This window comes from Haliaeetus leucocephalus, unplaced genomic scaffold (genome assembly GCF_000737465.1).
Source record: "Haliaeetus leucocephalus isolate CR32 unplaced genomic scaffold, Haliaeetus_leucocephalus-4.0 Scaffold235, whole genome shotgun sequence".
Classification (NCBI taxonomy): domain Eukaryota; kingdom Metazoa; phylum Chordata; class Aves; order Accipitriformes; family Accipitridae; genus Haliaeetus; species Haliaeetus leucocephalus.
Window position 1 is genome coordinate 326180 of NW_010972671.1, and position 13231 is coordinate 339410.

A 13231-nucleotide genomic window follows, 5' to 3' on the forward strand; every position below is an offset into this window, starting at 1 on the left:
TCAGGTAATAATTTTCTAGCCTAATCTGTGATAAAACTGATAAACTCTAAAGTCTCTAATGCCATGTGAAAATAGTTTCTCTGGCATTTCTTATCAAATCCTGATTTAGTGATAAAAATAACGGTGAATAATCTTACTATGATCCCCAAAGAAAACTGTGGGAAATGTTCCGGAAAATCCCATTTAAAACTTCTAATGAAGGCTTGCTCACTTCCCCCCCCCCCAGTGGGATGGGGGAGAGAATTGGAAAAAAAAGTAAAACTCGTGGGTTGAGATATGAACAGTTTAATAGAACAGAAAGGAAGAAACTAATAATGATAATGATAACAGTAATAAAATGAAAATAATAATAATAATAAAAGGATTGGAATATACAAGTGATACACAATGCAATTGCTCACCACTTGCCAACGGATGTCCAGTCAGTTCCCAAGCAGCAATCTGCCCCCCAGGCTGATTCCCCCATTTATATACTGGGCATGACGTCACATGGTATGGACTATCCCTTTGGCCAGTTTGGGCCAGCTGCCCTGGCTGTGTCCCCTCCCAACTTCTTATGCCCCTCCAGTGTTCTTGCTCGCTGAGCAAGAGAAGCTGAAAAAGCCTTGACTTAGTCTAAACACTACTTAGCAACAACTGAAGCCATCAGTGTGTTATGAACATTCTTCGCATACTGAACCCAAAACATAGCACTGTACCACCTACTAGGAAGACAATTAACTCTATCCCAGCTGAAACCAGGACACATCCTTAAATGAAAAAGTAAACCAGAACATTTTCTTGAAACATGAAAATAAATTTCTTTGCAGCCATGTGTTGCAGCTTATTATGTACTGCATCATTCACGGCTTACTGAGTGACAGACCACAGCACAACTAAAATGAATGGCTTTTTTGTGTCATTGTAACACAATGACTTTGTATCTTGTGGAAGGAAGTATTATTTGTAGTCTAGCCAATGTATGGGATGTGTTTCTTAAGAGGTAACACTGGTCTAGGTGACACAGTGGCATTTTTGGATGAGATGTAGAAACGGGACCTGGCCCACTAGAAGCATTTCAAGTTCCATTCCATTTTTTTGTGAGCTGTAGCTCCAGTAATCATTCCAAATCCAGTCTGAGAAATTATGTTCTGTTCATTCATCATGGTTTTGTCTCCTAAGTATATAAATGTTACTCTATACCAGTTAAAAAATAAATATTGGAAGCAATTGGTATAATTCATCATGTTACAAGGTGTTATAGTATGTTTGTATATTAGACTATTTCAATACCATATGTGAAATGTTATAAATATACTTGCGATATTCAGTGTGCTGTGTAGTTCCAACACAAATGGTGGTATCATTAACATTTCAGAACAGGAAATACTATATGCTGTTGACTTTTAGGCTGTTTTGTCAGTCTTGGTACATGGTACTTACAGGAAGAAAAATGATGCCATTTTGCCTTTTGCAGATTTAAAATGAAATAATGTTTTCTGTCAATGTTGAAAAGTGTTAAGAAAATTCTGAGCATCAAAGATTAGAATAAGCCATCATGAGAGCTTTCTTCCAGGTCTAAAATCCCAGAATTGGTATTCCCCAGGGGATACCAGTCTGTCAGGTTCTGCCTTGAAGCGCTACGCTTCCAGTTATTTGTGTCCTTGAGCAGAAGAAATCAACCCGGAACAGTGAGAGGGCAAAATGCATGCATGATGTGCAGGCCACTGCCAGCCAGAGCTGCTCGGCTGCTCTGGTGAGCGAACGGCCTTGTAGGGGCTCTGCGAAATCCTGAGCTCCGCAGGGTAAAGTAAATCTTGCTCGGTGGTGTTACTGTTCGTCCTTCTCCAGGTGCGGAGGCAATAAATATTTTCCTCATTACTTTTTTGCTATGGTCTTTTGACGGCCTATTCTCTTCAGAATTAAATTGTATTTTGTGATGGATAAAGCAGAGTTTTTTCTTTCTTCCCCTCATCCCCCTGCTTTATATCTAGGTTACAGAAGATTTTCCTTCTAACCTGTAGCATGAGAGCTTTTGCACCCCTTTCCCGAGCTGTTTCTCCCGCCGCGCAGCCCCAGGGAAGTGCGGGGACAGCACGGTAAGCTGCAATTAACGAGCTGCTCCCTCAGCCCTAATTATGTGTAATGTGAAAAAGGTGTGCTGCGTCCGGTACGTCGCGCGCATCAGCGTGATACCTCTGGCTGTTCTCCGCCGTGCGTGGGTGACGCCGGCGGCCGCGGGACCGGCCGTGAAAAGCCCCTCGACAGCCCTCATCGGGACGCGCGGTCCCTCCCGCAGACGCTGCGGCTCTGACGGTGCTTCGGCGTCCGCAGGCGGATGCGGCCTGCGGGCGCGCTGCGCGGCGGTAGTGTGGCCGTGAGGAGCGGTGCAGCGGCCGTTCCGCTTCCGCCGCCTGGCGGAGGCCCCGCGCGGAGCGGCCGGTTGGCAGCGGCTCCAGTAGCCCCTCTGCCGGCAGCGTCCGTGACCCCCTCCCTGTTGCCGGTGCTGACGCCCCGGCTTCGCCACCCGAGGCCGTGGCCCTACGGCCGTGAGGGCGGTGGGTGCTTCGCTCCCCCCCCACCCCCGGCCCTGGCGAGTGCCGGCCTGAGGGCGGAGCCGCGCCGCTCCATGGCAACGGGTTCGGCGTCGCCCCCTGGAGGCGGCGACGGTGGCGGCGTCGCCGCTGCTCAGGCGTTCGCGGTGGGCAGCCCGGGGCCTGGCGGCTGGCGACAGGGTCCTCGCGCGGCTGGCAGAAGGGCCGGGTCGGAGCGGAGCGGCGGCGGCTGGCGGCTCCGGAGCGAAGATGGCGGATGTGCTGAGCGTGCTGCGGCAGTACAACACGCAGAAGAAGGAGATCGTGGTGAAGGGGGACGAGGTGATCTTCGGCGAGTTCTCCTGGCCCAAGAACGTCAAGACCAACTATGTCATTTGGGGGTGAGCGGTGGGGCCGAGGCGGAAGGCCACTCGCTGAGAGAGGGGGCGGGGGGCGAGCGGAGGAGGGAGAAGTTGCCCTGAAGTTGCGGGGGAGCGCCCGGGGAGCGGGGAGGGAGGTCCCGCCGCCCTTCGCGTCCCGTCGCGTTGCGGGGAGCGAGGCGGGCGGCCTGGCTGCCGCCTCCTGTTGGGGCCCCTCGGGAGCGCCCCAGGGCCGTGCGCCTCCTCGCTGCCTGGGCGCGGTGTCCCGGCGGAGGGAGTTGTCCGAGCGGCCGGCACCCTTCGCGGCAGGGTGGGCCATGCCTCCCTCCCCCGTGCTGCCGGCGGCCCGGTCGGGCAGGGAGGTCTCGCCCGTCCCTTCGGGAAGGTTCCCAGGACCGTGACCGGCCGGTCGGCGCCACTGCCTGGGGCCAGAAGAGCCGCGGGGCCGGGGCGAGGCCTTTCCTCGGCTTTCGGCCTGTCCGCGCGACCCGAGGGGGGTGGGGGCTGGAGGGTCGCGGCGGGGCCGGGTCGTTCAGGGTTTATGCGATGAGACGGCAGGAGGCAGCTTCTCGAAGTTTTTCTGGGGTTTGTCTGAAAAACGGGCGTTACGTACTTATTGTCTTAGTTTATCCGGGCTACTTCTCTTTTCCTGGAGCTTTGTCCGGGGGTAGGAAAGTCAGTGAGGTCCAAACAGACGCTCCCTTTGTCGTCACCTGCGAGCCCTGTGGGAGCGTGCAGGCGCTTTGCTCCTCCTCAGCCGGCTCCGAGCTGAGGCCTCTTCCTGGGCTGTACCCCATGCAGGCTGTTTCCTAGTTGGTCTTATCCTAATAAACAAGTAGAGATAGCGCTTCTGTTGCTTAAATGATTATGTTAAGCGTTTTACTTATTTTTAGAAAACTTCTAGAAAATGAGGTTTTGTACCTGTTCAGTTTTCTAGTACGATATCTGTTGCTTACAGTGCAAGGGAGTTCTTCATTCTCCTTTCCTCTGAATTTAGCTGCTGCTTGCTTTTAACGTCCTAACTAGGAGGATTTTAATGAAACTCTCTTAAACCCATGAGAAAAAAATGCTTGTTGTTAAATATCAGATAGTGAACATTTTAGGTACTCGTCAAAGAGAGTATGTTATCCTGTGAAGCTTGATGGAAAAACAGAAAAACATGCAGATTTCTCACTCCCCCCCCCCCCCCAAAAAAAAAACCCAAACCAAAACACCCCAACCCTTGTAGTTCAGTCTATGACCAGGGATGATTTTTTCGTTGTTGTTTTAATAATTATGATATGAATATTAGTATTGATCTAATATCCTGATTTCGGGTTTGAGAGAGAAATGAAAGAAACTTATTTCTTCATGTTAACTTGTAGACAGATATTTTTTTTTTTAAATTATTTGCTTTGCAATCTACCTAAAACTAGAAATGTGTTATTTCATTACCTATTTCAAGCTTTCAGAAACTCATTTGGGATTTATTTGCACTTCCTGGCTGAGTGGGGGATGCTGGTAGCTAGACTGAAGAGGAAGAAAAATATTTGCATAAGCATTTAAGTTTTAAATTTCTTGAAAAGTCTTAGTTCTATTTTTGTTGAGCAACTGTATAGACAATGGTGGTGGTTTCCTTGCTACAAGTTGTTTTTCCCAAAGAGTAGCAAGTAATAATGGTTAACTAGACAGACAAGTTTCATTGCTTTTCTGTAGGGAGAAGCTGATATGCCAGCTGAACTTTACTACTGCTTAGGAGAGCTTGAATTGGGCACAGAAATTGTTAACAAAAGACAGCAGCTGGAGAGAGAAACTTTATTATATACATTCAGGAAGCTTTATCTTCATGGTCAAGAAAGAACTATGAGTGAACAGAGGATACGCTGAGCAGAACAGCAGCAGTAACCTTGTAATAGCTGTTTGTGTCCTTGCCTCTTGTGGTAGATGTGTTGTAGAATTTGGAGGGATTTTGTTGTTTTGCTTGTTTGAAGTAAATTAGTAAATCTTAGTATAGACCAGTGGCTTCTGAACTTTTGGTAGGATCAGACTGCTATCAATTCACAATATTTCTTGTGAACCAGTGTGGAATTATGTATGTCTAATCTTTAAATTGAAGACACTGTAAAAACGAGACCAGTTCTGCAAGCCATACTCAATAGCTTTGACACCACAGTTTAGGAGCTGTTAATTTATGTAATTGCCAGACTTATGCAGGTACTCAAGAGAAACATTTTCAAAAACTTTCAAGATTCAAAACCTTTTATGTTCAGGTTGCTTGACAGGACCCAAACTATGCTTGCACTGAGCAGTTGTTAGTGGCTTAGTCTTTCATGAAGGTAAACCTTGATTTCTGTTTTAGGTGTCCACAGCACAGTTGCTGTAATTGCATCTCTACTGCCAGTCTGGAGAGAGTAATGCAAGTCTGAACAGCAGTGGTGGCATTCTGTCCCTGCTAGAATTAGAAGTAGTCCCACTAGACATGTAACACTGTGGCTCCTTGCTAAGCTGGCAGGAGTTGGCAGTGCTGCCCTGCACTGCCTTCTCTCTGTGCTAGCAGAAGTGTCGGTCACACAGTGAACTGGTCGGAGGAACTAAGCCAAGTTAAAAGTAACCCAGGGGGAGGGGGGATTAATTTTAATCCAGGTTACTTTCCAGATAATAATTACGTGAATACCACTGCTGACACATGAAGAAGGCTAGATGGTCTAAGATTAAGTGTTTTCTGTGTTTTGATCTAATGGCTGATCTGTGGCCCCTGAAGAGTGATTATAGAATCTGTTTCAAAACTGAAGGAAAGAATCAGTCCAACAGAGAAATTTATTTTCTTTGTTTACCCAGCAGAGGGGCTTGTATGCACAGCTGAGAAGTTTTTAAACAGTGAACAGCTGGTCATGGGTATTGTAATTTGTGGGATACTCTGTGTGCCTAGTCTTGTATTTTTAAAGATTACTGCATTATTTTGTGGATGAGGCACAGGTCTTTAGTACCTTTATAAAAATTCATGCTTTGAAACATGACAGAGGAAATAAAGCAGTTAAAAATGAGTAAACTCCTGGTGCCCACAGTTTGAGGGTGAATGGATGAGCAGGAAATTTCTGGTGTTAAGCAGGTGAAACTTTCTCTCTTGTGTTATGTAAACTTTTTTATCCTTTTTTTTTTTAAGCTGGAGTGTTTTTTTGTTGTTTTTTTTTTTTTTTAAGAGATGCAACTCTTAATAACCATTAAAGCAAATATATAAGTGCTGGACTTTTTGAGGTCTGAATCTTAAGATTTTCTTTTTTTTTTTCTTAAGTAATTGATACCACTAGTAAATATAGGAAAAGAGAATGTAATTTCTTTTGCTACTTTGGATATTTGTAAGTTAGATGAAGTAAGCTACCTTCAGATCAGCTTGCATTTAGTTCTCTGTTTTTTGAGCAGGTTCTTTATGTCTGGAAAACCTGAAAGGAACACAAACTGATGCTGATAGTCAGTTTAGACTTAGATTTTTCGCCTTGCGTACAACTGCTTGTCCATCTGATGCTTTCCCTTTAATGTGCAATAGCTTGTCCTCCTAATAAAACACCCTCTTAGAACCATGATGAGCATGGGGATTTGTTGTGTGTGTGGTTTAAGTGATGAAGTACCAACTGTGCCTTGCTGAGCTTTCACAGTGCCTGTGAATGGTGTATTTTCCAATTAACAGGTAACCCATTCAGTACTTGTTTTCTAAATTACGCCATTTTTGCTAAATATGGCTAAAAACCTGCATAGATGACCAGCTGGACTTTTTATATAATGTTCAGTGGATATGGCACACTTCAAAGAAATAATGAGTTATTCTGAAGTGAGATAATCTAAAATGTTCAGTTTAAAATGAAATGACAACTGTATCATGTGACATAGACTTCACTTCAGATCCAAGTCTATGTGGAGGAAACTTTTGTTTCTTCTAGTGCTCTGAATATGTTTAATTACCACCTTATCAAAGATAGCAGTGAAACAGTAAAATACTCAAACATTTTTTTGCTGAGGAATCCAGTTCTGTTGGCTGTAATTGTGAAGCCAGCTTTCGGCTTCTTAGGAATTGAAAGGTATTGTGTCTCTTCCTTTCTTTCCTCTTCAGCAGCAAAACAAACATGCACACTCCCACCCCATGCAGACTAAGTTTTTTGCAAGGAAGAAAGAGTGGTAGAAAGATCCCTTATTCTGCCGTTCTCCTGGTGTTTTGGATCACTTTTCTCTGCATGTTATTCATGTATTGGTTTCCTCGGGCATTGTTGTGAAAGTAATGTTTTTTTGACCTTACTGCTAGTAATGAGTTCTGAACAGGTTATTGGATACTTTCAATCTAGGTAATTTCAGAAAAGTAATTGCAAGAAAAGCAGTAGTGGCATTATATCCACAGTATGGAGAAAACAGACTTACACTTCTGTGGCATTTAGTAGATGTTTGTGTAGCTCTTTCAGGTTCAAGAACGTTATGGTTGAGTATTTTTTTTATTTCCTCTCCCCCCCCAGTGAGGTTGGCACTTCTGGAGTGAGTGTTTTGATGCTGAGCCATGAGTAAAGCCCCTGTACTTGGGGGGGGAAACTTCTTCATATGGTTTTAATGGAAGTATTTCTTCACATCTCTGATCAAAATTCTTTGCTAGTCTTAAATTTTACAGTTTTGGCCTGTTTTTCCAGTGGGTCGTCTTCCTCGGGTGTTGAGGTGAGATGGCTGGTTTGGCTGGTTGGGGATGGGGACTGAGCAGTGTGGGGGAGCCTTGTCCTGCTTGCAGACGGGGTCTGGGAGGTCCCAGGTCTGGGCAGTGGAATCACTGGTTTCATTGATTTCCTGGTCCTGCTGAGGGCTGTGAAACTTGAGGGTAAGGTCCATTTCTCAGAGCAGTTGAAGTATTTGGGCAGCAGGTTTTGTTTTGTAACTGGGACAAGCATTGCGTCCCCTACAAAATCTTATAGTAACAGCATAAAGGGGTGAAGGTGTGTATGAGGGGGGAATTTTGTTTGATGCACATGGAGCTTAGCTGAAACTACAGTTTTTGTTTGACCTTGTTGTGTGGGATTTTTTTCTTTTTTTTTTTTCCAAACTGTTTTACAGAACAGATTCCTTTTTAGGCTTGAGGCATCTCTTTCAAACAAGCTGTTTTGAAGCTGAGATTGAACTTGATGCTCCCATGTTGCTCTGAAGTGGTCTGACTTCTGTATGGGAGTTCATTGTGATTTGTAGTCCACTTTGGTTTTGCTAGTTTTGTGTGCAATTAATTTCTAGTCACTCCTTATTTTGACCTTTTGGCACTATTTTGAACCTGTTGCTCTCTAGACTTCGTGTAATTTGTGTATGCTGAGGTCTTCACTGTGCTTTCTCAAGTGGTGAAAATTCTGTCCCCTTATACCTGAAGAGCACGTAATACAATTTTTTTCATTTGCAGTTCAGCTATGTTCCTCTAGCCGTCCCAAATAAGGTAGACTGTTTTTCTGATAATCAGAAAAAATATGTTGGAGATGTGGGAGAATGTATTCTTACAGTTTCCCAAGTCTTGCTTCTTGTATATTTTACAACCCATCTAGCTCTTATTTTGGATTATTTTGGACAATTTTTATAATTTGTTCAGTAAAGAGGGTGCAAGAACCTATATCCCTTGCTCGTATTTGTTAATACAACTGATAGTTCCCTAGTTTGGCAATACGTTGATAATAATATTACTGCTTTCTTTTTGAATTGTCCTCTGGAAAGAAAATATAACTTTGCTAAAAAAGTGTGTGCATGAGAAAGAGGTGAAGAGCTTAAACATTAAAATCTTTGTTTCATGATTTTACAGGACAGGGAAAGAGGGCCAACCCAGGGAATACTACACTTTGGATTCTATCTTGTTCCTGCTCAATAATGTGCACCTTTCTCATCCTGTTTATGTCCGCCGTGCTGCAGTAAGTAGACCATACAAAACTTGATTTTTTTCTTGCTTGTAAGTTATATGTGCATAGTTATTTTCAGGGAATGATAGTAACATTTAAGTGTATGAATTTGGCTGGGGAAGGGAAGAAGATATGCAACAAAGTGTGTGTGTGTGTTTAAAAAAGAACACCTTACTTAGGGATTAAATGACAGACCTTGTCAAGGTGGAGTATTTTTCCTGACAATTCACTTTCTAACAGATTATCCCTTCAAACCACCAGGTTGCATTTACAACAAGAGTCTGTCACCCAAATATTAACGGTAATGGCAGCATTTCTCTTGATATTCTACAGTCACAGTTGTCTCTGGCACTATTGCAAAAGTACTTTTGTCCATCTGTTCTCTGTTGTGCGATCCCAATCTAGATGATCCCGTAGTGCCTGAGATTGCAAGGATCTACAAAATACAGAAAAGTACAGCAGAATAACTTCAGAGTGGACTCGGAAGTATGCAATCTAATTAAAGAAATTATTGGATAAGCTCTATAAATAAAGATGGGGGAACTCTGATAGAGAAAGCCCTTTTGATTGCCATTTGACTGCTTTCTGTGAGCCCATGCTTCATCTTCCCCTGTGCCATATGGTTACCTGATACAGCAGTGCTGCGTGTTCTACGTAGTTGGAACAACAAAATTGAAATATTTGATTTCTGTGTACTAACATTGACTCTTGGCAGAGAAGCGTGTGTGTGTGTGTTTAAAAGCTAGTTTTGAATCTTATTTGCAAGTTTGAAGAGAAGGAGAAAAAAGGCTGTCCTCTCTTTTATAGCAGACAACGTGTTTCATTTTGTGTAGTTGAACATCCTCTAGGAAGTAATTGTATCTTTAAGCTTGACAGTTATACTTTTTTGGGAGGCAGGACGTGTGTTCCTGTGTGAATGAATAGTTTTCAATAAAATGAAAAATCTTCAGCAAGAGGCTTTGAAGGAATAACAGTTTAATGTCAAGTCCGCTGTCTTTTCAGACTGAAAATATTCCTGTTGTAAGAAGACCTGATAGGAAGGACTTGCTTGCATACCTAAATGGGGAAACATGTGAGTGATGCTTTCTTTTAACTTAGACACCTAGTGTGCTTTACCGCTTCATATTTATGGCTCATATGAGGGGTGGAAGGGGAAGGATGGTTAATGATGGTCAGTGTGCAGCTTAATTGAATATGTTCAAACTTCTCAAACGAAGTTAGGATTTCTTTTATTGTTTAATTTTGTTCTGCACTTAGCTATTTTTATGGCACTTAGATAGGAGCTGCATTCCTACATGCATGTTTAGAAGTGAGCTACTTTTTTATTACTATTAACATCCTTTAGTTAATAGTTATGTGTTAGAATGCTTAGGGTTTATTTTCTTTCCTTCTCTAGATTGTGGGAAACTTCTGGTAGTGCATTGATCTTGATGCAGTAAATGTGTGGGATAAAATCTTCAGTACAGTAAAATACCCCAAATCACTGCTTTGTCAGACTGGCAGATTTGCCTAGTATTCCATCATCTTAAAATTTTTGTTAACAATAGTCAGAGAAAAGAGGTTTCTTTGAGAGAAAGTTCTCTCTGTTTTCTAGGTGGTCTTAGAACTTTAAGTATGCTGGAATATGAGATTATTTCTGAAATATGAACAGTACACCATTTTTTTATATATATTTTAAAGGAACCAGCAGGTTGACTTTGTTCCAAAAACTAGACAAACTAGTAGATCTTGATTCCAGGTTATAAAGTAATTATCTTTGTAACTCTGTTTTCTTTTATGTGGTACATACAGATCATAGAATCACTAATTTATGTTGGAAAGGACCATAGGAGGTCATCTGGTTCAATTCCCTTTTCAAAAAAGGGCCAAATGACCCTGAGCAACCTGATCTAACTTAATGTTCAGTCAGGTTCTGAATGGCTGCTCTGCTCTCATGAGTCCTGCAGTACTGCATTCAGCTCTGGGGCCCCCAACATAAGAAGGACATGGACCTGTTGGAGTGAATGCAGAGGAGAGCCATGAAGATGATCAGAGGGCTGGAGCACCTCTCCTATGAAGACAGGCTGAGACAGTTGGGATTGTTCAGCCTGGAGAAGAGAAGGCTCCATGGAGACCTTACAGCAGCCTTCCAGTACCTAAAGGGGGCCTACAAGAAAGCTGGAAAGGGACTTTTTACAAAGGCATGTAGTGACAGGACGAGGGGTAATGGCTTTAAACTGAAAGAGGGTAGATTTAGATTAGATGTAAGGAAGAAGCTCTTCACTGTGAGGGTGGTGAGGCACTGGAACAGGTTGCCTGGTGAGGTTGTGGCTGCCCCATCCCTGGAAGTGTTCAAGGCCAGGTTGGATGGGGCTTTGAGCAACCTGGTCTAGTGGAAGAAGGTATCCCTGCCTATGGCAGGGGGGGTGGGACTAGATGATCTTTAAGGTCCCTTCCAACCCAAACCTATGATTCTATCATCTCCAGTTCCAGTGTTTGACTGCGTTTGCTACCTAATATCTAGTTAGAATTTCCTTTGTTGCAATTTGTCTGTTGTCCTTCTTCCTTTTATACTTAAATACTTTTGCAAATCTTTTGTACTTAAGTGAAATGTTGTGTTTGATTACAGCAACCTCATCAAGCATAGACAGAAGTGCTCCACTTGAAATTGGTCTTCAACGGTCCACTCAAGGTACAGTTTAACTAAAAAATAACTTTGAGGCTTATTTTATGACAGTGTACTACAATCTTGTATTTTTAATATCCTCTTTTTCTTGTAGTTAAGAGAGCAGCAGATGAAATATTAGCAGAAGCAAAGAAACCAAGAATAGAGGTAATGTCAGTAACTGTCATCAATACAAATTGGGGGTGGTGGTAAATTACAGTATTTATCTGTTCTTGTAGCAATTCAGTTGGGCTACCTGTCCTCTGGGTGCACACAGTACTTCTGTTAGTGTGAACATGAACTGGAAGGAGTTAGAATTTAAGCCTCTGATTTAAACTTGGAATTTTAGCTGCTAGTAGATGTGTGTTGTAGTATGAAAGGGGAAAGCTTGACCGCATATCTGTAAGTACCTGTTGCATTATAACCTGTCTGCTAGAACTATGGGATTGGAATAAAAGTGCTGTTTAATGATTGATTATGGTTATTTGCCATCCATGAGTTGGGATTATACTTAAGTGCCAGTCTTATCTCTATGAATGGATACTTACTTGTTTTACCTGCTATTTTAGTCCCTTTGTAGCAGTATATGAAACTGTCCCTGTGATTACTATTTTCTGAAGCTGTGTCTTAGGCAATTAACTTAATAGTGTATTTTCACAAGTGCCTCTTGAGTAGAAGCAATATGTCTAGTTATTGCACACATTGTATCTGACTTACTGTTTTTTGTAATTTTTTTTAAACTAAGTTCATCCAGTTGTCTCCTATGTGAGTTATTATAAATCTGGCTGTATATTTTTTCAGTGTACTGAGGCTTTAGATTTCTTCTTAGAAGAAGAGTTACCAAATACATAAATTCACTTATTTGAGAATTGGATTTGAACATTGTTTATGCTTAACTATAACTGCATAAGAATCATAAGAACTTTATGCTTTCTTAATGGCATATGAGCAGATGATTGCTGTGAGGTGGCCTATTGGTGATCTATGGATTATTATTTTTTTTTATTCTACATTACACAATGTGGTTTTGATGCCAGTATGTTTTGAAACTATAGATCTTCACTGTCATAATTTGGAGAACCAAGAATTCTGCATGTGAGCCTAAGGAGCTTATGGCCATCTTCTCTGTTTCCTTGCTGCTCTGGCAGCTCAGAGTCTGTAAAGTCTGTTCTTTTGGAGATCATCTCTGTGTAGAGATTCCAGGTCTTTCCTGATACATGGGCATGACTGGCTTTGCTGTGCTTCAGCCTTTCCAAACAGCCTTTTAGCAACAGGGCAGGCTTGATGCTGATTTAAGTTTTGTGGGGAAATAAGACAGATTGAACACAAGTGGTGCCAGAATTAAGAAGGTGAAAAGATGGTATAAAATTACATTTCTACTGCTTTCTCAAATTACATGTCTGCCTCAAACCTGGCTTGAGTAACTGTAGGCTTCTTTACTCTTGACTTGTTTTTTATGTTTACTAGAAATGTCATTTATAAAAGTTCTGCTTAAAAATACAACAGTTCTGAGCTGTTCTTTTCTTTAAAAATGTCACTGTTTACATATCTGGGCAAATTTGAGTGTCAGATAAATTTACCTTAAATATGTACGTCTGTATGTGTATTGTCCTGCCTGAATGTGTGCGTTGTTTGCCGGCTTTAAGTTCTCTGATTTTTCTGCTGCTCACAATTGTCATCTAAGCAAGGCTCTTTACGAGGGAATGGTAGTATTTTCATTATTCTAATTATAATTTGTGGTTCTTGAGAGGAAATTTCCAATAGCTGTACAGTTCGTGCCAGCACACAGATCAAAGATAATTGGAAATAAAGATTGTC

At 42.4% G+C, this 13231-nt stretch overlaps 1 protein-coding gene across 2 annotated transcripts in view; it reads left to right on the forward strand.

The window, feature by feature from the left end:
• The first annotated feature begins 2744 nt into the window (after window positions 1-2744).
• The window catches only part of CDC73 (cell division cycle 73), a 116460-nt gene continuing 105973 nt past the window's right edge, over window positions 2745-13231 (forward strand). For both annotated transcript variants that reach the window (XM_010568014.1, XM_010568013.1), the window contains exons 1-5: window positions 2745-2914; window positions 8676-8781; window positions 9772-9841; window positions 11378-11440; window positions 11529-11581. In XM_010568014.1, the coding sequence (XP_010566316.1) occupies window positions 2784-2914; window positions 8676-8781; window positions 9772-9841; window positions 11378-11440; window positions 11529-11581 (423 nt within the window). In that variant the 5' untranslated portion in view covers window positions 2745-2783. The remainder of the gene's footprint in view (window positions 2915-8675; window positions 8782-9771; window positions 9842-11377; window positions 11441-11528; window positions 11582-13231) is intronic.